The sequence below is a fragment of the Aquarana catesbeiana genome, linkage group LG04 (assembly GCF_042186555.1).
Source record: "Aquarana catesbeiana isolate 2022-GZ linkage group LG04, ASM4218655v1, whole genome shotgun sequence".
NCBI classification, from domain to species: domain Eukaryota; kingdom Metazoa; phylum Chordata; class Amphibia; order Anura; family Ranidae; genus Aquarana; species Aquarana catesbeiana.
In genome coordinates this window covers 241,625,834-241,647,000 of record NC_133327.1, presented here as the reverse complement: position 1 = coordinate 241,647,000, position 21,167 = coordinate 241,625,834, and the positions used below count along the sequence as shown (strand labels likewise).

General features: G+C 41.6%; 1 protein-coding gene across 1 annotated transcript in view; it reads left to right on the top strand.

The window, feature by feature from the left end:
* The window catches only part of LOC141139809 (T-kininogen 2-like), a 69,289-nt gene that overhangs the window by 47,827 nt on the left and 295 nt on the right, over window positions 1–21,167 (top strand). The window contains exons 6-10 of the mRNA XM_073626312.1: window positions 3,722–3,803; window positions 6,484–6,629; window positions 12,991–13,098; window positions 15,635–15,718; window positions 20,589–21,167. The exon at window positions 20,589–21,167 is cut by the window's right edge and continues 295 nt beyond it. Coding sequence (XP_073482413.1) covers window positions 3,722–3,803; window positions 6,484–6,629; window positions 12,991–13,098; window positions 15,635–15,718; window positions 20,589–21,167 — 999 coding nt within the window. The remainder of the gene's footprint in view (window positions 1–3,721; window positions 3,804–6,483; window positions 6,630–12,990; window positions 13,099–15,634; window positions 15,719–20,588) is intronic.

The window sequence follows — 21,167 nt, the reverse complement described above, 5'->3', positions numbered from 1 at the left end:
GGCAACGTCTATGGCTAGCTTACCTCTTCCCCTATTTTTACCAAATGGCATGTGAGGACCCAGGCTGTGAAGACCCTTCTTGTGTGTATGTGGTTTATAAGGGAAGAGGTCCCATAGAATGTTATATAAAGGACATATGCAGGCCTCCCAAGTAATCAGATTTCAACATTTTTTGGAGGGGGGGGGCAAGGGGGAACAAGGCAAAAGAGCAAGGAAGGAGGGGGAGGGTGAAGGATCGGAAGGGGGGAGGGAAGTGAAGGAGGGGGGGACAGAGAGGGGGAGGAAAGAGGGGGGAGGAAAGGGAAACGGGAAGGGGGAGATGAGGAGTGGAGTGATGGGGTTGAGGAGGGAAATGGAGGAAGGGTAGGAAGGGGGGAAGGGGGGAGAGGGCGGAAGAGGGGGAGGAGGAGGGAGGGGGGAGAAGAAGGAAGGGGGATCAGGAGGAAGGAGGGGGGAGAGGAAGAAGGAAGAGGGGAGAGGAGGATGGACCAGGAAGGTCCAGGAGAACCCGACGGAGGACCCAGGCAGACACCACACATTGAGAGCTGTAACCCTGTTGCATATTAAACGGTTTCAACCTGGCATCCCGCCCCCACCGGACAACAAGACCTATTCATGGAGTGCCTTGTGTCAAATATACCCCCTAGTCAGGCACAGCCCCCATCAGATACAGTACAAACCCCAAAGAGCTAATCAGCAGCTCTTTACCATGTGATCAGCTGTGTCTAGTCACCACTGATCATGATGTAAGCACAAGCCGGTTATCGGCATTCCTTTCCTCACGCTGTCAGCGTGAGGAGAGGAGGCAGATAACTGGCTTGTGTAAAAGGGACATTTACACTAATAATCAGGGCACTGATTATCAGTGTCCTGATTATCAGTGCAGTTCCAATACTGCCCACCAGTGCTGCCAATCAGTGCCCATCAGTGCTGTCAATCAGTGCCCATCACTGCCTTCTCATCTGTGTCACCTATCAGTGCCCATCAGTGCCACCAATCAGTGCCTATCAGTGCAGTCTCATCAGTGCCTCCTAATCAGTGCCCACCAGTGCTGCCTCATCAGTAACATCATCTATCACATTATAAAAAAAATCTGGCTAACTTTAGTGTTTTTTTTTTCTTTTTTTATTCATGAAACAGTTTCTTTAAAAAAAAAAATGCGTTTGAAAAATGACGTGTGACATAAAAAGTTGCAACGACCACCATTTTATTCTCTAGGGCAGTGGTCATCAACCCTGTCCTCAGGGCCCACTAACAGGCCAGGTTTTATGTATTACCTTGGGGAAATGCAGACTAGAATACTGCAATCACTGAGCAGCAAATTATATCACCTGTGATGTACATGTGATGTACATATATAAAATGTTTGGGGGTTCTGAGTAAATTTCTAGCAAAAAAAATATGATTTTTACATGTAGGAGAGAAATGTCAGAATTGGCCTGGGTGGCAAGGGGGTAATTACCATAAGTAATATACAAATAATTATTATATATTGTTTTTAAGGCAATTTAATATATTTTCAAAAACTGTTCTCAAACAGACAAATTACTGAAGTTTGAAGTTATAACTTGCAACCAGTAATTTCACAGTAAATAGATAAATAATAAATTATTATGTTATAACATATAGCATATAAATATATGATTTAGTTTGATTAAAAGTACCTTTTCAACAGCAGCAGATTTTCATTCTCCCTCTTAACTGTGTGAGAAATACATGGGATTATGGGTAAATCTTATACACATAAACACATGTTTTTTACTTGTAGTTAAGAGGGCTGGGCTGGAAGGGAGCCTTTGTCTTTTAGACAGACACATGCCCCCTTCTATGACACTGCAGTGAGCAATGTGCCTCCACCGCAGAATTTTTATTGGACAGCTTGGGCCAATGGTACTTTACCATTGGTCCAAGACTCCAAGCTGTCCATTGAGCTCAGTGCCTCTGACAAGAAGTGAGGAGAGGCACTGTGAGCTCATCCTCTCAGTCTGCTGCAAACAGAGTGTGTCAGCTTGTATTTAAACTGGCCCCTCTGTATGTAGCTTCTGACAGGCTGCGTAAGGAGCCCCATATCTCCAGAACCATAGGTCATAGGATCCCCAGTGGTGGGGTAGGACTTTAGCTACCTACCCCGTACATTTGGGATCTCTGTGACCCCAAGTCGCCGAGCTATGATCCTCGAAGCTCGATCGTTTTTTAATGTTCGTGGCAGGTGATCGAGCTTCGAGGATCATAGCCTCCGCTGACTCCACATCCTTGGCTAAGAGGGAGCTTACAGACAGAAGAAAGTTGAGTTAGCAGAGAAATGACTTCATCAGTGAGTTGCTGCTCCTTTATTGTTCAAAAGCTTTGCTGTCTGGCAGCAATTTGCGAAATATCACAAATGAAAAATCATTTGTGATCATCACAAAATGAATCTGGAGAGACAAAGTCATCTGTAGGACTTCTTTATGCTTTTTCATGAAGCTGCCATTTTAGTGCACAAAAGTACTTGTAAACTTTAAAGTGAACCTGTGGCCAGGCTATACACATTTAAACAACATCTGTTACCTGATCTACTCTGCAAAGAATGAACCAGGAAGCACTCAGTCCTGACCACTTCAGGGTTCAGATCTGTCAAATCCTAGCCTGCAAAACCAGGTGAACAGCAGATTGGGGACTTTGTGACCCCCAATTTGCTTGGATAGAGTGCAGGCAGACACAAGGAAGAAGACCTGTCACCTACAAAACGCTTTCATACAGGGGGGCTTGTCAGCACCCTAGCGATAGCAGTAAAGTCAAAGTAAAAACATAATGGTTAAAGCCCCCTGTCCTGTACACATGTACATAAAACATAACACAGTTCAATGTGCATAGGGTTAAGAAAGTAATTTCATTTGCATGGGCTGCCAAAGAAGCACATCACGACATACATTAACATATGTTCTGGAACACTGCAAGGCAGGTGCTTTGAAGGTTTGTTGTTTTAGTGCACTGATGTGCCAATCATTTTGTTATGAGGTTTAGCCCACATTCACATTGAGGGCGGGTTTGAAATCGTAAGCGTCAGTTGAACTCGCACAATTTCAAACCGGCATTTCAGTCCAACTTTGGGGGCAATTTGACATTTGACAGCTATTGAAATCGCCCCCGCAGTCACCGCTCGTGTGTATGCGGCATTACAGGCCTATTTTCCACCCCCACTCTGGAAGTAGAAGAAGAAGACTGATGAGTTAAATTCTCTGTCACTCTGCTTTCTCTTCCTATCATCATACAACTGCCAAACTGACTGGCTTCTCGTGTAGTTTCTTCCACATCCAGTCTGAACTCTGCTGTACAGGGACTGCAAGGGATAGATACAACAAAAAAATTCAGGTACCTGCACTGCTTGTTTTGAAAAAAAAAAGAATCAATGTCAGATCGCATGCCAAATCGGAGCCTATTGCCGGCAACGGCACCGTTCCTGCACTACTTTTGGCGATTTTGGGGGCGATTTCAATAGACATCTGTGCATGAACCCACACAGATGTCTGTCAAATCGCCCCCGAACTTGCAATAAAATGCGGGTTTGAAATCATGCGAGTTCAGCTGTGAACCCTGCATAAATGGAATTATTAGTATAATTGGAAGAGTTGTTTATTGCATTATGACTTTCCAAAAGCATTTCCTTTATTGATAAACAGCAGAAATAAAATAAGCTGATAAATATTGACAATTAACATAGTAAATAAATTTGTTTCTGCAGGATAGAGGACACTGTTTGACCAAGGTGAAAGTGACTCCAGATGGAGAAGTCAGTGATATCCTTTCGAAATGTTATTTCACAGGTAAAATGTTTATTTATAATACTACAGGTAGGTATATACAACAATCTGCTAAACACTTTGTTTGACATACCATATCTTATTTATAGTAGTCAGTTTAAACAGAATGCATCCAGTCCAGTCGTATCCAACTCTCTGCAATTCGATGGGCCAGCTGTCTGGGCACCATGTCTGGAAAGCTTGAAAGCCTTTTTCAATAGAATATTCTTGGCAAAGTTTTTACAATTGCTTGGCTTGGGACTGTCATGCATAATGTGATAACACATGAGCATAGCGTACACACAGGTACCAATTTGGACAGGATCCAATTAACATACTAGCATGTTTTTGGAGTATTGGGGGGGGGGGGGGGGTACTCTGTGCAAAACCATGAGAATTTTCACTTGGCTTCACCTCACTTACTAATCTAAGTGTAAATTCACTTTCCAAACGAATGTGCCCTACTTCTTTACCAACCACACAAGGTGCTGCATGCAATCTCACCTTTAGGCTCGGTTCACACTGCTGCGACATGGAATCCGACTTGTGAGACCCCAAGTCGCATGACATGTCAAATTCAGTGTTTCCCTATGACTATGAGAGTCGTCTTAACTGATACTACACAAGTCGCTCTGACTTTAGAAATGGTTCCTGCACTATATTGGTCCAACTTGGGTGAGATTTCAGCCCTTGTACAGGCTCCTAAATAGCATCCAAGTTGGATCACGTCGAAAGGAAGTCACAGGCAAAATCGTACGACTTTGCCATCACAGCAGTGTGAACCAAGTCTTATACTGCTATTTATAGATATAAAACCATTTTAAAGCCATTTTCGATCTTTAGTTAGAATGGAGAACACTAGTTGCCCTTTGATTCTGCTGAAGTGTAATGGTCTTCCTTCTCAAATTCCCTAGAGTCCTGCTTACTGATTGCTGCTCTTGTCACACAACACTTGTTAGTGAAATGATGAAAGCCAATAAAAAGCCCTGTAAAGGAACTGCGTTAATTGACAAGCTTCTCAGTTTTCTGCTGAAGAAAAGATAGATTAAGAAGAAAAGTATTGGAGTGGAACTAAGTAGAACATCCTGGGTCTTGAATGAAAGCCTCCTTCAAATAAACTGTTAAGGGTAGAAGGGGTTTCACACTCTTTCACTAAAATTGAAAACATGCGTAGCACCCTCTACCTAAAGGTAGGTGCTAGTGTAGTATTTTTCTAGTACAGGTTCCAGTGCAGGTAAATTTAGCCAGGCTTATGCTTTAGGCTGGGCCTGGTTGTTTTGATCTGGGAATGGGAGTGTCAGTATAGTGGGGGGTGTGGCCACCTGTACTCTGGCTCAGAGATCCTCCTCTGTTTACAGAAGAATTGTTCTGGAAGGGAGGTTGGACCTGAGACCTGTGTGGCAGGCAGCTCATGTGAGGAGCCCTGACCAATCATTAACTTGCATTGTCAGGGGGCAGGCCTCCCATATAAGCTGGGGTCACATGCTTTCAAGGGAGGCGGGAGTTACATCACAGAAAAGACAGCATGGAGTGCTGAGGTGTTGCACCGGGTGTCTCCACGCGGGGATGCACCGTGCGCGGAGGAGGAATGGAGGAGCCGCTAGGAAGGAGTCCTAGGGAAAGATCTCCATCTCAACGAGAAAGTATCAAGTTTCTGTGACCAAGGAACACAAGACTTGCATGCTGGAGAAGATCAAGTAGAAGAAGTAGCAGTGAAGTGGCGGAAGTAGATCGGCGTTCTGTGACCAGGGAACACAGGACTTTGATCCAAAGGAGAAGGTCAATGTAACATAAAGAAGCAAAAGCAGGAGCAAGTAGAGTAGTGTGCTTTGTGGTCGGGAGCACAGTATGAACAGAAGTGGACAGTAACTTCCAGAGACTTTGAGGCTGTTTAGTTCTTGGAGCCATGTAAGATAGGCGGTATAGGCCTTTGGCTCTCTGACATGTAACAGGAAAACCACACCAGTCTAGAGGGGAATTATTCAGAGTGATTCTTCTTGGAAGCAGTGAGTAGAAAATCTTCAGTCAGATATGCCGAGTGATAGAAGAAGCAATAGTCTGCAGTGAGGATTCTACAGGGAAAATCCATTTACTAGGCCAAGGCCATGGATGATACCTGTCAAAGTGAAATCTCTATGGGCATCTCATACTTCCTTTGTTTCCTCCAAGTTATATCCTGGCAATAAAGAGAAAGAAAACAAAATCATTGACTGTTTAATGTCTTCTACATGGTGATGGGAGGTCGCAAGCAGCGTGATTGGTGGATTGCTATAACCAACTCAGCAGCCCTTACGAGGGTACCATTACACATGTTAGAGATGCTTCCATTGTAAACAATGTATATAGTTTTGAACAGTGTATGCAATGCATATACATAGAACGTGAATATTTAAAGAAAAAACAAATATGGTTTCCTTATGGAAAAATATTGCCAATGCGGACTGTTTGCAATACTGCACTACTCTGATAATATAATAAGTACTCAATTAAAGTGATGCTGGGAGGACAGAAATGGGGGAGGTTAGTTTTTAGCTCAAACATTTTAATCCCTGCAGATTCATTTTAAATAGAAGGGAATTCATATAACATATACAGTATAACTTATATAACATAACAGACTATGTTACGTGCAGAATACCATACAGTGATACTGAATTATTTAGTAAAACGATTACAAAAGTAAACCTTTTTTTTTTCTACTTAGGGGTTTGCCTTCACTGCCCTGTTGCTGTGGAGAGAGATGACCCAGAGATACAGGCTTTGATACAGAAGTTCATTGAACAATATAATTTAGGGAACCACACAAACCTTTATAACATGGCCAATTTTACAGAAGCTACTAGGAAAATGGTAGGTATAGTAATGCCAAAAAGCTCATTGCAATCCAAATTGAAAATTAAACCTTGAAATGCATACAGGGAGTATGTTATTAATAGTAGTTCATCCCACTCTAATTTAATTATCCTGAAATACATCCAAAAAAATTTCCAAGCTCAACTTACCAACCAGCCTGTGACCAACTTACCAACCAATTGACCTGTCTAACTGTATGCATTAAAAACAAGGGTTTAATCTGCTCACATTTGTAAATACATGCATAATATATTGGTTGCCTGACCAATATATTCAAAATACAAAGATACGTTGCCCTTCCAGTGCTCCTTGCATCAAAGGCCAGGTATAGGTGGGGGCAGTGGCCACTTGTTTGTATTTTGAATATATTGTTCAGGCAATGCACTGACACCTTTGCTGCCATAGTGTTATGTGCTGGGTGTTCAGTGTGCCCCATTACCTTTAAGGAGGGGTGGGCTTCCTCCTGGCTTACCTGCCGTCTGCCTATCCATTAAAATGCATGTGCTTCCACTGTGAAGACTCTTATGCCCTGTACAACTAGTCGGATTTTCCGAAGGAAAATGTGCGATAGGACCTTGTTGTCGGAAATTCCGACTGTGTGTAGGCTCCATCACACATTTTCCATCGGAATTTCCGACACACAGTTTGAGAGCTTGCTATAAAATTTTCCGACAACAAAATCCGTTGTCGGAAATTCCGATCGTGTGTATACAAATCCGATGCACAAAGTGCCACGCATGCTCAGAATAAATTAAGAGACGAAAGCTATTGGCTACTGCCCCGTTTATAATCCCGACGTACGTGTTTTACGTCACCACGTTCAGAACGATCGGATTTTCCAACAACTTTGTGTGACCGTGTATATGCAAGACAAGTTTGAGCCAACATCCGTGGGAAAAAATCCATGGATTTTGTTGTCGGAATGTCCAATCAATGTCCGACCGTGTGTACAGGGCATTAGAAGTTAGAGTTAGGGACTACAGAAAATAGGGTGCCTTGACAGCCTGTAGCTTACGCATGTATTTGTAAATATTGTGCAGAGTAAACCGCTGTTTTTAAGGCATCTTGTTAGACAGGTCAATTCAGTTAGTCACAAGCTGGTTTGTAAGTTGAGCTTGGGAATTTCTTTGGTTTTATTTGACATACGTTGCCCTTCCAGTGCTCCTTGCTGCAAAGGCTAGTTATAGGTGGGGGCAGTGGCCACTTGCTTGTATCCTGAAATACATCTGAAACAAAAACTGCAATACACAAGCTATGATACACATCAAAATAGAGGCCACTCTGCAGAGCAGAGTCTTGAAATACAGCAAAAAAAAAAATACAGCAAAAAAATGATGATTTTTATATGTAGGAGAGGAGTGCCAGAATAGGCCCGTTTTGGAAGTGGTTAAAATATGGCAACCTTGGGTTTCCCATTTTCTCCCTTCTACCTTTGATGCATCCTTGCTTGAACCTTTATTGGAGGTTAGTTAGACCCAAATGAGCTGCAGTTTATTCTTTTCTCTGCTTGTAGAGGCCCCTGGGAATCCCTCTTACCTCTCTTCTCCCTACTCTTATGCCCTTTACACGACCGGTTTTGCCGTTGGAATAAACTCTGAAGGTTTTTACGACAGAGTTCAGATGGAATTCCGCTCAAACTGTCTTGCATACACACGGTCATACCAAATTCCGACCGTCCAGAACGCGGTGACGTACAACACGACAGGACTAGAAAACAGAAGTTCAATAGCCAGTAGCCAATAGCTTCCGTCTCATACTTGCTTCAGAGCATGCGTTGTTTTTGGTGCATCGGAACAGCATGCAGATGAGCGATTTTTCTGATAGTAATTTGTTCCGTCGGAAAAATATAGAACATGTTTCTCTATCTAAGTCCGTCTGAATTTTTGACAGAAAAAGTCAGATGGGGCATACACACGGTCGGAATATACGATGAAAAGCTCCCATCGGACTCTTTCTGTCGGAAATTTCGCTCGTGTGTACGCGGCATCACTTTTACTCTCTTGTATCTGTCTACCCATAGTTGACCCATAGACTATACATCTATGAACCAAAGGTCCTACCGAGGGGTAGTACGGACAGATCAGAAATTTTAGATTACTCTCATCTAACACTTGACCTAGCTAATTGTATTGTTTTGCTAGATGGCTTTTTGAGGTTGAGTTCTCCGCCTTTAGCTTTCTATTATTGTTTACCTAATGCTACACTCTGTATTATTTGTCATGGTTCTGAAACTAATAAAAAAAAACTGAACAAGAAAAATATTTGATAAACAGTATACCAACACAATGGGGGTTATTTACGAAAGGCAAATCCACTTTGCACTACAAGTGCAAACTACAAGTGCAAAGTGCACTTGAAAATGCACTGAAAGTGCACTTGGAAGTGCAGTCACTGTACATCCGAGGGGGACATGCAAGGAAAATAAAAAACAGCATTTTAGCTTGCACATGATTGGATGATAAAATCAGCAGAGCTTCCCCTCATTTCAGATCTACCCCTTAGATTTACAGCAACTGCACTTCCAAGTGCACTTTCAGTACAATTTCAAGTGCACTTTGCACTTGTAGTTTGCACTTGTAGTGCAAAGTGGATTTGCCTTTTCGTAAATAACCCCCAATGTGTGTAGTAGTGCACATGTGCATGTTATGTGTATGTAAAGTGTGTGCGTGTGGATAGAGGCTTTCTTTCTGCTTTTGAGAAATATAAGGGATCTGAACAGACCCAGAGTCCTCGATTCCCTTCTCTTCTACAGCCCTGCACTCAATAACACCGAACACAGAAGTGCTCAATACAGAGAACTTCTATGTTCATTTACAAACTGAAGACATAGGGGGTTATTTACGAAAGGCAAATCCACTTTGCACTACAAGTGCAAACTACAAGTGCAAAGTGTACTTGAAATTGCATTGAAAGTGCACTTGGAAGTGCAGTCACTGTAGATCCGAGGGGGACATGCAAGCAAAATAAAAAACAGCATTTTAGCTTGCACATGATTGGATGATAAAATCAGCAGAGCTTCCCCTCATTTCAGATCTACCCCTCAGATTTACAGCGACTGCACTTCCAAGTGCACTTTCTGTGCACTTTGCACTTGTAGTTTGCACTTGTAGTGCAAAGTGGATTTTCCTTTTGTAAATAACCCCCATATTTATGGAATTGGGCTTAAAGCCAACTGAAACTAGACAGAGAGGGTGGGCAGGATAAAAGTGTACCTGTTGTGCATGAAAATATAAAACACCACCCTGTAAAAGATAAAGGTTTAAAATAATCTTTTCAGCATGAAGTGTGTTAAATCTTTACTGTCCTCAAGAGTGCTGGGTGCTGCTGCACCTACTATCGAACACCTCCAAATGTGATCTCCGCTAGGTGCTATGATTCCTTCTGCAGACTGCTGTTACTACAAAACACGGTTTTGATGTCGTGGTTGGTGGGAGAAAACACAGGGGGTTATTTACTAAAGGAAAATCCACTTTGCACTGCAAGTGTACTTGAAAGTGCACTTGGAAGTAAAGTCTCTGTAGATCCGAGGGGGACATGCAAGGAAAATAAAAAACAGCATTTTAGCTTGCACATGATTGGATCATAAAATCAGCAGAGCTTCCACTCATTTCAGATCTACCTCTTAGATTTAGAGCGAGTGCACTTACAAGTGCACTTTTAGTGCACTTTCAAGTGCACTTGCAGTGCAAAGTGGATTTGCCGTTCGTAAATAACCCCCACAGTGCGTAGTGGTGGACACACAATACGACACATCCAAATGTTTTGGACTGCAGCAATGCCTGGAGAGAAGATAACAGCTGGAGAAATAATGAAAGGTAAAACACCACTTGCTAGAGAGATAGTTATTAAAATTCTTCTTTTACAAGGTGGTTTTGTTTTTTTCCCTGTGACAGGGGCACTTTAACTGCTTGCCGACCAGCTGCCGCAGTTATACTGCGGCAACATGGCTCGGCTGCACGAATCACCGTCATGTTACGTCGCTCCCTCTGGTGGCCACTAGGGGCATCCCCGGAGCCGATGCGAGTGCCCAGCGGTCTCGATGACCACCGGCTCCTGCGATCGCTTATAACAGGGCGAGAACCGGGATCTCTGTGTGTAAACACAGAGATCCCGGTTTTCTGAGAGGATAAGTGACAGATTGTCTGTTCATACAAAGTATGTCAGTCAGTCCCCCCCTCCCTTCAGTTACAACGCACACTAGGGAACACAATTGACCCCTTGAGCGCCCCCTAGTGTTAACCCCTTCACTGCCAGTGACATTTTTACAGTAATCAATGCATTTTTTTAGCACTGATCGCTGTATTAATGCCAATGGTCCCAAAAATGTGTCAAAATTGTCCAATGTGTCCTCCATAATGTCGCAGTCACGATAAAAATCACAGATCGCCGCCATTACTATTTAAAAAATGATAATAAGAAAAATGCTATAAATCTATCCCCTATTTTGTAGACGCTAGAACTTTTGCGAAACCAATCAATATATGCTTATTGTGATTTTTTTTTTTTTTTTACCAAAAAGAAGTAGAAGAATATATATCGGCCTAAACTGAGGAAAAAAATAGTTTTTTTATATATTCTTGGGGGATATTTATTAAAGCAAAATGTAAAAAATAATGCGTTTTATTCAAAATTGACGCTCTTTTTTTGTTTATAGCGCAAAAAATAAAAACCGCGGAGGTGATCAAATACCCCCAAAAGAAAGCTCTATTTGAGGGAAAAAAGGTCATCAATTTTGTTTGGGTGCAACGTCGCACGACCGCGCAATTGTCAGTTAAAGTGATGCAGTGCTGAATCGCAAAAAGTGCTCTGGTCAGGAAGGGGGTAAAATCTTCAGGGTCTGAAGCGGTTAAACAGCATTTGCATATCATTTACTTGTGATCAATGGCCTGCATATACAAAAGGGAATTAGAAAAGCAAAAAAACACTGTGTTAGCCAGTTACCCGCAGTGGCCCCCCAACATACAGTATCTCCCCCAGGCACTTCTTACGTACTAAAATTGGTGCATGCACTTTTTGTGTGAATTTTGGTGCATTGCACAGCTCATTAAATGGGTTGCCCTAACATAACTTAGAATGCATTAAGTGCAATGTACAAATGCAATTAGACACTTAAGATCATTAACAAATCACATCATACAGTATATGTAGTTGTTTCCCTGTATCTATAGTTTTACCTAAAGCTTAACTTTATATAACTAACTGTCATTGTCAGAGACAGATTTAGACCTTGTGTGGTTTGCTTAAGCAGCCAGAATTCATTTTTGAAAAACGATACAATATACCAATCATCGGTTTTACAGATGATGGCCAGCAAAATATTACAACCCAAGATACATTTAATAAAAGAAAGTACTTTTTTTATTATACATTTTATCTTATTTTTTTATTATTTTTTTTATTATTATTTTGTATATAATTTTTTATATTAATTTATATCATTTTTGTATAGAGGGGGGCCCTTGCAATTGCCCCTTTAGCCCCCTTATAAATCAGGCCCTGGTCATTGTTCCAGTGCTAGGTTCCTGCTGTTAATCAAAAGCCGTTGCCTTACATTCGACATATACTGGAGTTCCTTATCCCCCCCCCTTTCCCCATACATGTTGAGTATTCAGTGAAAAGAATCAAAAGGGGTGCTATGGGCTGGGCTGTATATACTTCTGGCTCCAAAACTATATATGGTATATACACCTGAACCCTGTACTCTGTGCATGATCTATTATTGACCCCCACACCCTGTACATAACACACCAGATCACAGCACTATGTACGTTAACCAACTTGTACCCCAGGACTATTTACATGACATACTTCTGACTCCTGCACCTTGTATGTAGGCTCATGTTTTAAGGCCCCTCCCAATGTTAGTACAATTTTGCCATATCCACTATTTGTTGTTTTTATCCCCACCCATTACTCCACCCCCATCCTCAAAAATTCAGATTTTTAACAGTTCATGGATATGGAAATGTTTTGAATGATCTATAGTATGGAAGTTTTCAGACTGAAAACTTGTGTGAAGATATTGCAGCATTCATTTGGCATTGAGCTTGGTGTTCCACATCATTTTCTGTGTTTAGCAAAAAATAGGAGATGAAGCATGGAGGTGCTGCCTACAAAACCAAGCAAATTCTTTCTTTCATTTTCAAATATTCTCTAAAAAAACAGCTGGAATCAGGCCTATAGTTTGTAGACTTGTTAGGACCTTGGTAAAATCTAACTGGGGATGGACTCAAAAAATGAAGATATCTGAAGATGTTTCTCAGGTTTTGTAAAACAGTTTTATTCTGTTGTTCTATCTGTGGTATGCATAACTGCTACTATAACTGTTAGTATAACTGTTCTGATTTTGAATCTCCAGGATGGACAGAAGAAACAATATAATTTAAAATTCATAATAAAAGACACCAACTGTTCAAAGTCTGATCATGCTATTCTGGGCGATGAATGTGCCATTGAACAAGATAGCGTAAGTGTAACATGTACATTTTAAATTGTGTCAGCCTGGCCTTGCTTTTATACAAATACAATTTTAATGGCTGTAAATACAGAATTGATATTATGATCATGTATGTATATTGTGGGGGATTACTCAGATGAATCTCACCTGTAGCAATGTATAAGCATCCTATCACATAATTGTTTTGGCCCGTACACACGATCAGAAAATCGTATAAAAAAAAAATACCACTTTAGAAGCAATCGTACGATAATCTAATCGTAAGTACACAGCTTTCGAAAGCCGATCACGGCAATTCATGTGAAATTATCCAATGGGACAAGCACGAAAAATGTTCTCGTACGATACCAGATCAGTTTTCGTCAGTACAGTTTCCACCAAAAAAATACAATTCAATACAATTCAATACATTACTTCCGAATTTTTATTCTGTCATATGAGAATTTTTTTAATTTTAGTAACCTCTTCATTTTCCATATGGAGACTAGCATGCAAAAAAAAAAATGGATGATCATTCATCCGAGGGCGGGCAGGACAGGTGCATGTCCATTTACATCCACTTACAACAAAGTCTGTTTAAGTTTGCCACCCAAATTCATTATTTTACATTTTTCTACATTAAACCTCATTTGCCATGTAGTTGCCCACTCCATTAATTTGTTCAGATCTTTTTGCAAGGTTTCCACATCCTGCAGAGAAGTTATTGCCCTGCTTAGATTAGTATTGCCCGCAAATACAGAGATTGAACTGTTTACCCCATCCTCCAGGTCGTTTATGAACAAATTAAATAGGATTGGTCCCAGCACAGAACCCTGGGGAACCCCACTACCCACCCCTGACCATTCTGAGTACTCCCCATTTATCACCACCCTCTGAACTCGTCCTTGTAGCCAGTTTTCAATCCATGTACTCACCCTATGGTCCATGCCAATGGACCTTATTTTGTACAGTAAACGTTTATGGGGAACTGTGTCAAATGCTTTTGCAAAATCCAGATACACCACATCTACGGGCCTTCCTTTATCTAGATGGCAACTCACCTCCTCATAGGTTAATAGATTGGTTTGGCAAGAACAATTCTTCATGAATCCATGCTGATTGCTGATTACTGCTAATGATACTATATAGTCTATTACTAAAATCTTGTATATAGCTTGCATACTATTGATGTTAGGCTAACTGGTCTGTAATTCCCTGGGATGTATTTTGGGCCCTTTTTAAATACCGGTGCTGCATTGGCTTTTCTCCAATCAGTTGGTACCATTCCAGTCAGTAGACTGTCAGTAAAAATTAGGAATAATGGTCTGGCAATTACTTGACTGAGTTCCCTAAGTTTCCTCGGGTGCAAGCCATCTGGTCCCGGTGATTTATTAATGCTAAGTTTCCCAAGTCTAAATTTAATTCTGTCCTCTGTTAACCATGGAGGTGCTTCCTGAGATGTGTCATGAGGATAAACACTGCAGTTTTGGTTACTGAAGCCCCCCAATTCCCTCGTGAAGACTGAGGAGAAGAATAAATTTAATACCTTCGCCATCTCCCCATCCTTTGTAACCAGATGTCTTTCCTCATTCTTTATGGGGCCAAAATGGTCTGTCCTCCCTTTTTACTGTTTACATACTTAAAGAATTTCTTGGGATTTTTTTTTGCTTTCCTCCGCTATGTGTCTTTCGAGTTCTATCATAGCCACACCTAACTGCACCCTTGCATCTCTTGTTGCATTCTTTATAAAGTCTGAATGCTGATGATGATCCCTCAACCTCGTATTTTTTGAAGGCCTTCTCCTTTGCTTTTATCTGCATTTTTACATTGGAGTTAAGCCATCCAGGACTTTTGTTTGCTCTTTTAAATTTATTACCCCATGGGATGCATTGGCTAATGCCCTTATTTAATATGCTCTTAAAGCATATTTCTCCATGTTCTTTGTTCCTAAGATTTTATCCCAATTTATGCCTTCTAGCAAGGTTCATAGTTTAGGGAACTTGGCTATTTTTGAAATTGTCTTTGTATTCATTCCTCTTATGTTTCCTATTTGTGTGATTTATACTGAAGCCAATTGACCTGTGATCGCTGTTTCCTAAATTTCCCCGTATTTCCACATCCGTGATCAGGTTTGTATTGTTGGTAATTAGTAGATCCAGTAACGCTTTATTTCTAGTCGGTGCGTCTATCATCTGAACCATGAAATTGTCCTACACGACATTTAGGAACTGGCGAGCCTTAGACGAATGCATGGTTCCCTCTGCCCAGTCTATGTCTGGATAATTAAAATCCCCCATTGTTAGGGGCCTATAGCATACTCCCAGTATTATTTTCCCCTTAGCGTCATCCCTTTAGAGCTGTTTTGCCCTGAAATCTCATGTTGCCTCTTTTTTGACCTTTATTTGTGTACATTACAGTGTTTGTTTGGAATGTTGGCTCTTCTCCATTTATTACTCCTTTAGCAAAGTTGAACTAATCAATGTGCTTAATACAGCTAATAAGAAAATGAAAAACATGAACTGGTAATATAATCAAGTTTGACACATTTTTGTCTTCTCTGTTGTAGATCCCTTATGATTGTAATGTCAGCATTGATGTTGTAAATGAAACAGCTAACATCCTGCCTGGTTATCAATGTATTTTTGATAAGGTAAACTTTTTTTCAATGTTTAAATGTGACAAATTAACATTTAAAGTGGAACTCCAAGAATTCAGCTGCTTTCTAAAATATATGGGCATATTATGAGTTAAGTCCAGTGAGGTGCATGCTACCTTGTGAACTTATTTCTTTAATTTATATCTGACAGTTTTATTGAGCTCCAGAAGGATAGCTATCACTACACTCCAGAGCTCTGAGAAGAGAGATGCTGTCTCCTTACACACCAGCTCTGCTGCCCATTCACAGAAGCCTTTGTATTTTGTGAATAAGTTCAAATAATACAAAGCAGTCTGTGATCGGGCAGGGGGAGGAAAAGGGCGGCACAGCAGCTGCATGTGACTGTAGCTGCAGCTGGTGAGACCGGTGGGTCTAGTGCAGGAGTTCCGGAAATATAGTGAAAGCTATCTTCCCGAAGCTCCATGAAATTATCAGGTGAATAAGTGGACTTAACTCATAGTATGCCTGCACATTTTACAAAGTGACTAATTTCCTTGAGTTCAGATTTAATGTAATAAATGTATATATGTATTCATAGTTTATCCTAAAATTGTTGGATAGAGTTGGCAGCTAAGACCAAATGGTGCTTACAGTGGATATAAAAAGTCTACACACCTGTTAAAATGCCAGGTTTCTGTGATGTAAAAAAATGAGACAAAGATAAATTATTTCAGAACTTTTCCCACCTTTAATGTGACCTATAAACTGTACAACTCACTTGAAAAACAACCTGAAATCTTTTTTTTTTGGGGGGGGTAAAAATAAAAAAATAAAATAATGTGGTTGCATAAATATGCACAATCTCTGGGGATGTAGCTGTGTTCAGAATTAAGCAATTACATTCAAACTCATGTTAAATAGGAGTCAGTACACACCTGCCATCATTTAAAGTGCCTCTGATTAACCCCAAATAAAGTTCAGCTGTTCTAGTAGGTCTTACCTGACATTTTCTTAGTCGCATCCTACCGCAAAAGCCAAGGTCCGCAGAGAGCTTCCAAAGCATCAGAGGGATCTCCTTGTTAAAAGGTATCAGTCAGGAGAAGGGTACAATAGAATTTCCAAAGGCATTAGATATACCATGGAACACAGTGAAGACAGTCATCATCAAGTGAAGAAAATATGACACAACAGTGACATTATCAAGAACTGGACGTCCCTCCAAAATTAATAAAAAGACTAGAAGAAAACTGATCAGGGAGGCTGCCAAGAGGCCTACAGCAACATTAAAGGAGCTGCAGGAATATCTGGCAAGTACTGGCTGTGTGGTACATGTGACAACAATACCCCGCATTCTTCATATGTCTGGGCTGTGGGGTAGAGTGGCAAGATGAAAGCCTTTTTCTTACAAAGAAAAACATCCAAGCTCAGCTAAATTTTGCAAAAACACATCTGAAGCTTCCCAAAAGCATGTGAGAAAATGTGTTACGGTCTGGTCTAATGAAACCAAGGTTGAACTTTTTGGCCATAATTCCAAAAGAAATGTTTGTCGCAAAAACAACACTGAACATCACCAAAAGAACACCATACCCACCATGAAGAATGGTGGTGGGGCTGTTTTTCTTCAGCTGGAACAGGGGTCTTAGTCAAGGTAGAGGGACTTGTGAACAGTTCCAAGTACCAGTCAATATTGGCACAAAACCTTCAGGCTTCTGTTAGAAAGCTGAATATGAAGAGGAACTTCATCTTTCAGCATGACAATGACCCAAAGCATACATCCAAATCAACAAAGGAATGGCTTCACCAGAAGAAGATTAAAGTTTTGTAATGGCCCTGCCAGAGCCCAGACCTGAATCCCATTGAAAATCTGTATGGTGATCTGAAGAGGGCTGTGCACAGGAGATGCCCTCACAATCTGCTGTGTTTTTGCAAAGAAGAGTGGGCAAATATTGCCAAGTAAAAATGTGCCATGCTCAATAGACTCATACCCAAAAAGACTGAGTGCTGTAATAAAATCAAAAGGTGCTTCAACAAAGTATTAGTTAAGGGTATAGATTTTTTTGAGCACGAACACACCCATTAAATTGATAGCACCACATCCCAGAATTTAGATAGTGAAAAAGCATGAAAATGGGAAGGTGCAAATGATTGGAAACGATATCAAATATAGTATAACAAAAATTATTTTATTTTGATAAACAAAATAAGAATTTCATATATTTAAAAGAAAGGGAAAAAGGGAAAGGAGATACAATACTGGCTAGTAGAATAGTGTATGTGCGACAGTACAGCAATGATGGACTTCCCAACATGTTTTCGCCCGCATGACCCCTGGGATGTGCATCCAGCGCAATCACAGCGGCCCTTTACCATGTGATCAGCTGATCACATGTAAACAGACTTGCTGGTTATCCACAGCCCTTTCCTCACACGCTGTGTCTGTGTTAAGAAAGGACTGCTGTTAACTGTCAAGAATGTCAGTAAATTGTTTACACTGATAATCAATGCCCCAATCATCAGTGCCATTTATCAGTGCTCATCAGTGTTGCCTATCAGTGCTCATCAATGCCGCCTATCAGTGCCCATCACTTCCACCTACAAGTGTTACCTATCAGTGCTCATTAATGCCGCCTATTAGTGCCCATCAATTCTGCCTATCAGTGCTCCTTAATGCCGCCTAACAGCGTCCATCAGTGCCACCTATCAGTACTCTTCAATTCTGCCCATCAAAGCCCATCAATACTGCCTGAGTTCTGCCTATCAGTGTTCCTCAGTGCCCATCAGTACCACCTATCAGTGCCCATCAATGCCACCTATCAGTGCAGCCTATCAGTGCACATTAGTGCCTCCTATCAGTGCTGCCTGTCAGTGATCATCAATGTGACCTATCAGTGCTCATCAGTGCCTTTTATCAGTGACCATTAGTGCTTCCTATCAGTGCCCATTAGTGTCTTCTATCAGTGCCCATCAGTGCCTTTTATCAGTGCCTCCTATCTGTGCCCATCAGTGCCTTTTATCAGTGCCCTCTATCAGTGCCCATAAATGCCTCCTATCAGTGCCTCTATCAGTGCCCATCAGTGCCTTCTATTAGTACTCATCAGTGCCATCTATCAGTGCCTTCTATCAGTGCTCATTAGTGCCTTCTATCAGTGCCCATCAGTGCCTTCTATCAGTGCCCATCAGTGCCTTCTATCAGTGCCCATCAGTGCCTTCTATCAGTGCTCATCAGTGCCATCTATCAGTGCTCATCAGTGCCCATCAGTGCCTTCTATTAGTGCCCATCAGTGCCTTTTATCAGTGCCTCCTATCAGTGCCCATTAGTGCCTTCGATCAGTACTCATCAGTGCCCATCAGTGCCTTCTATCAGTGCCCACCAGTGCCTTCTATCAGTGCTCATCAGTGCCCATCAGTGCCTTCTATCAGTGCTCGTCAGTGCCTTCTATTAGTGCCCATCAGTGCCTTTTATCAATGCCTCCTATCAGTGCCCATTAGTGCCTTCTATCAGTGCCCATCAGTGCCTTCGATCAGTACTCATCAGTGCCTTCTATCAGTGCCTTCTATCAGTGCTCATCAGTGCCTTCTATCAGTGCTCATCAGTGCCTTCTATCTGTGCCCATCAGTGCCTTCTATCAGTGCTCCTCAGTGCCTTCTATCAGTGCCCATCAGTGCCTTCTATCAGTGCCCATCAGTGCCTTCTATCAGTGCTCATCGGTGCCCATCAGTGCCTTCTATTAGTGCTCATCAGTGCTCATCAGTGCCTTCTATCAGTGCTCATCAGTGCCTTCTATCAGTGCCCATCAATGCCTTCTATTAGTGCTCATCAGTGCCTTCTATCAGTGCTCATCAGTGCCCATCAGTGCCTTCTATTAGTGCTCATCAGTGCCTTCCAACAGTGCTCATCAGTGAATGCTATTCATTTCCATCAGTGCCATCTGCCTTCTCAGGACAGCACGGCTCTGAGCGGAGATTGTGTCATAGAACAATAGCACAGAGACACCGGCGGCATTAATGTTCTATTTGCCCGTCCATCCTCTCTGGCAGGGGATGAGAGAGGACACACAGCTGATCTCACTGCTCCCCCTTATCCCCCCTCCTCTCTCCTGTGTGCTCCGTGGGAAATGTGAGCTCCTTAGCTTCAAACTTGACTGCCCGCGGAGCACAAAGGAGAGAGTAGGGGGGAGAAGGGGGAGCCGTGAGATCAGCTGTGTGTCCGCTCTCATCCCCTGCCAGAGAGGACAGATGGGCAAATAGAACATTAATGCCGCCGGTGTCTCTGTGCTATTGTTCCATGACACACGATCTCCGCTCAGAGCCATGTGTGAAGAGCAACCCCGCTGCCCCCCCCCCCGACAGTGTTGCGACTGTTGCGACCCTGGTAATTCCACCACTGGCCAAACATGTTGGGAAGTCCATCATTGCTCTACTGTCGCACAAACACTATTGTACTAGCCAGTATTGTATCTCATTTCCCTTTTTCTCTTTCTTTTAAATATATGAAATTCTTATTTTGTTTATCAAAATAAATTAATTTTTTTATACTATATTTGATATCGTTTCCAATCATTTGCACCTTCAAATTCCCATTTTCATGCTTTTTCACTATCTATTAGTTAAGGGTGTGCACACTTATGCAACCATATTATTTAATGTTTTTATTTTTACTTCCCCCCCACCTAAAAGATTTCAGTTTGTTGTTCAACTGAATTGTACAGTTTATAGGTCACATTAAAGGTGGAAAAAGTTCTGAAATTATTTATCTTTATCTCATTTTTTTACACCACAGAAACCCCTGACATTTTAACAGGGGTGTGTAGACTTTTTATATCCACTGTACATTCTAACCATTTTTCAGTTTAATACGCTTTTTATTTTATATTTGCTCGCCTGCAGTATTACATTTAAGCCTGCAGTGTTTTTTTTATTGCAGACTCGTAGGATAACATTAAAGGGGTTTTCCCCTCTCCGCATGATAGTACCACAACGAGGCAGACGAGCATCTGAGAAATCAAAAGGAAGAGGGCACGGACAAAATCATAATAAAGAAGAAAAACATGAAAAGAAAGAAAAAAAAGAGCATGAAAAGAAAAAAGAGCATGAAAAGAAGAAAGATCGCTCTTCTGAAGAGTCTGAAGAAGACCATAGGAAGAAACCTAAAGCACCACCAAGTCGGCCAGGGTTTGAAATTTCCAGAGTACCAGAGGGAGAAAAAGTAACCCAACATCCAATAGTTACAGAGAAAATTACCAAGCAGCCTGCAATGCAACCGCCTACTCCATTCATACCTGAATTGCCATCCTCTTCACAGTCAGCTGCAGGTCCACACAACCAAGGAACACTCAAACCTGAGCTGTCATCTTTTACATTGGCACCAGCAATTCCAGACTACAAAGGGACTCCACCCACCATTAATGAAACGGTTCTAGATTTTCCAGTGCTGCCTCCTCCGAATACTCCAAAATGTCCTGGTAAAGTGTGGAAGCCCTTGCTGATTATTCCAAAGTTTGCC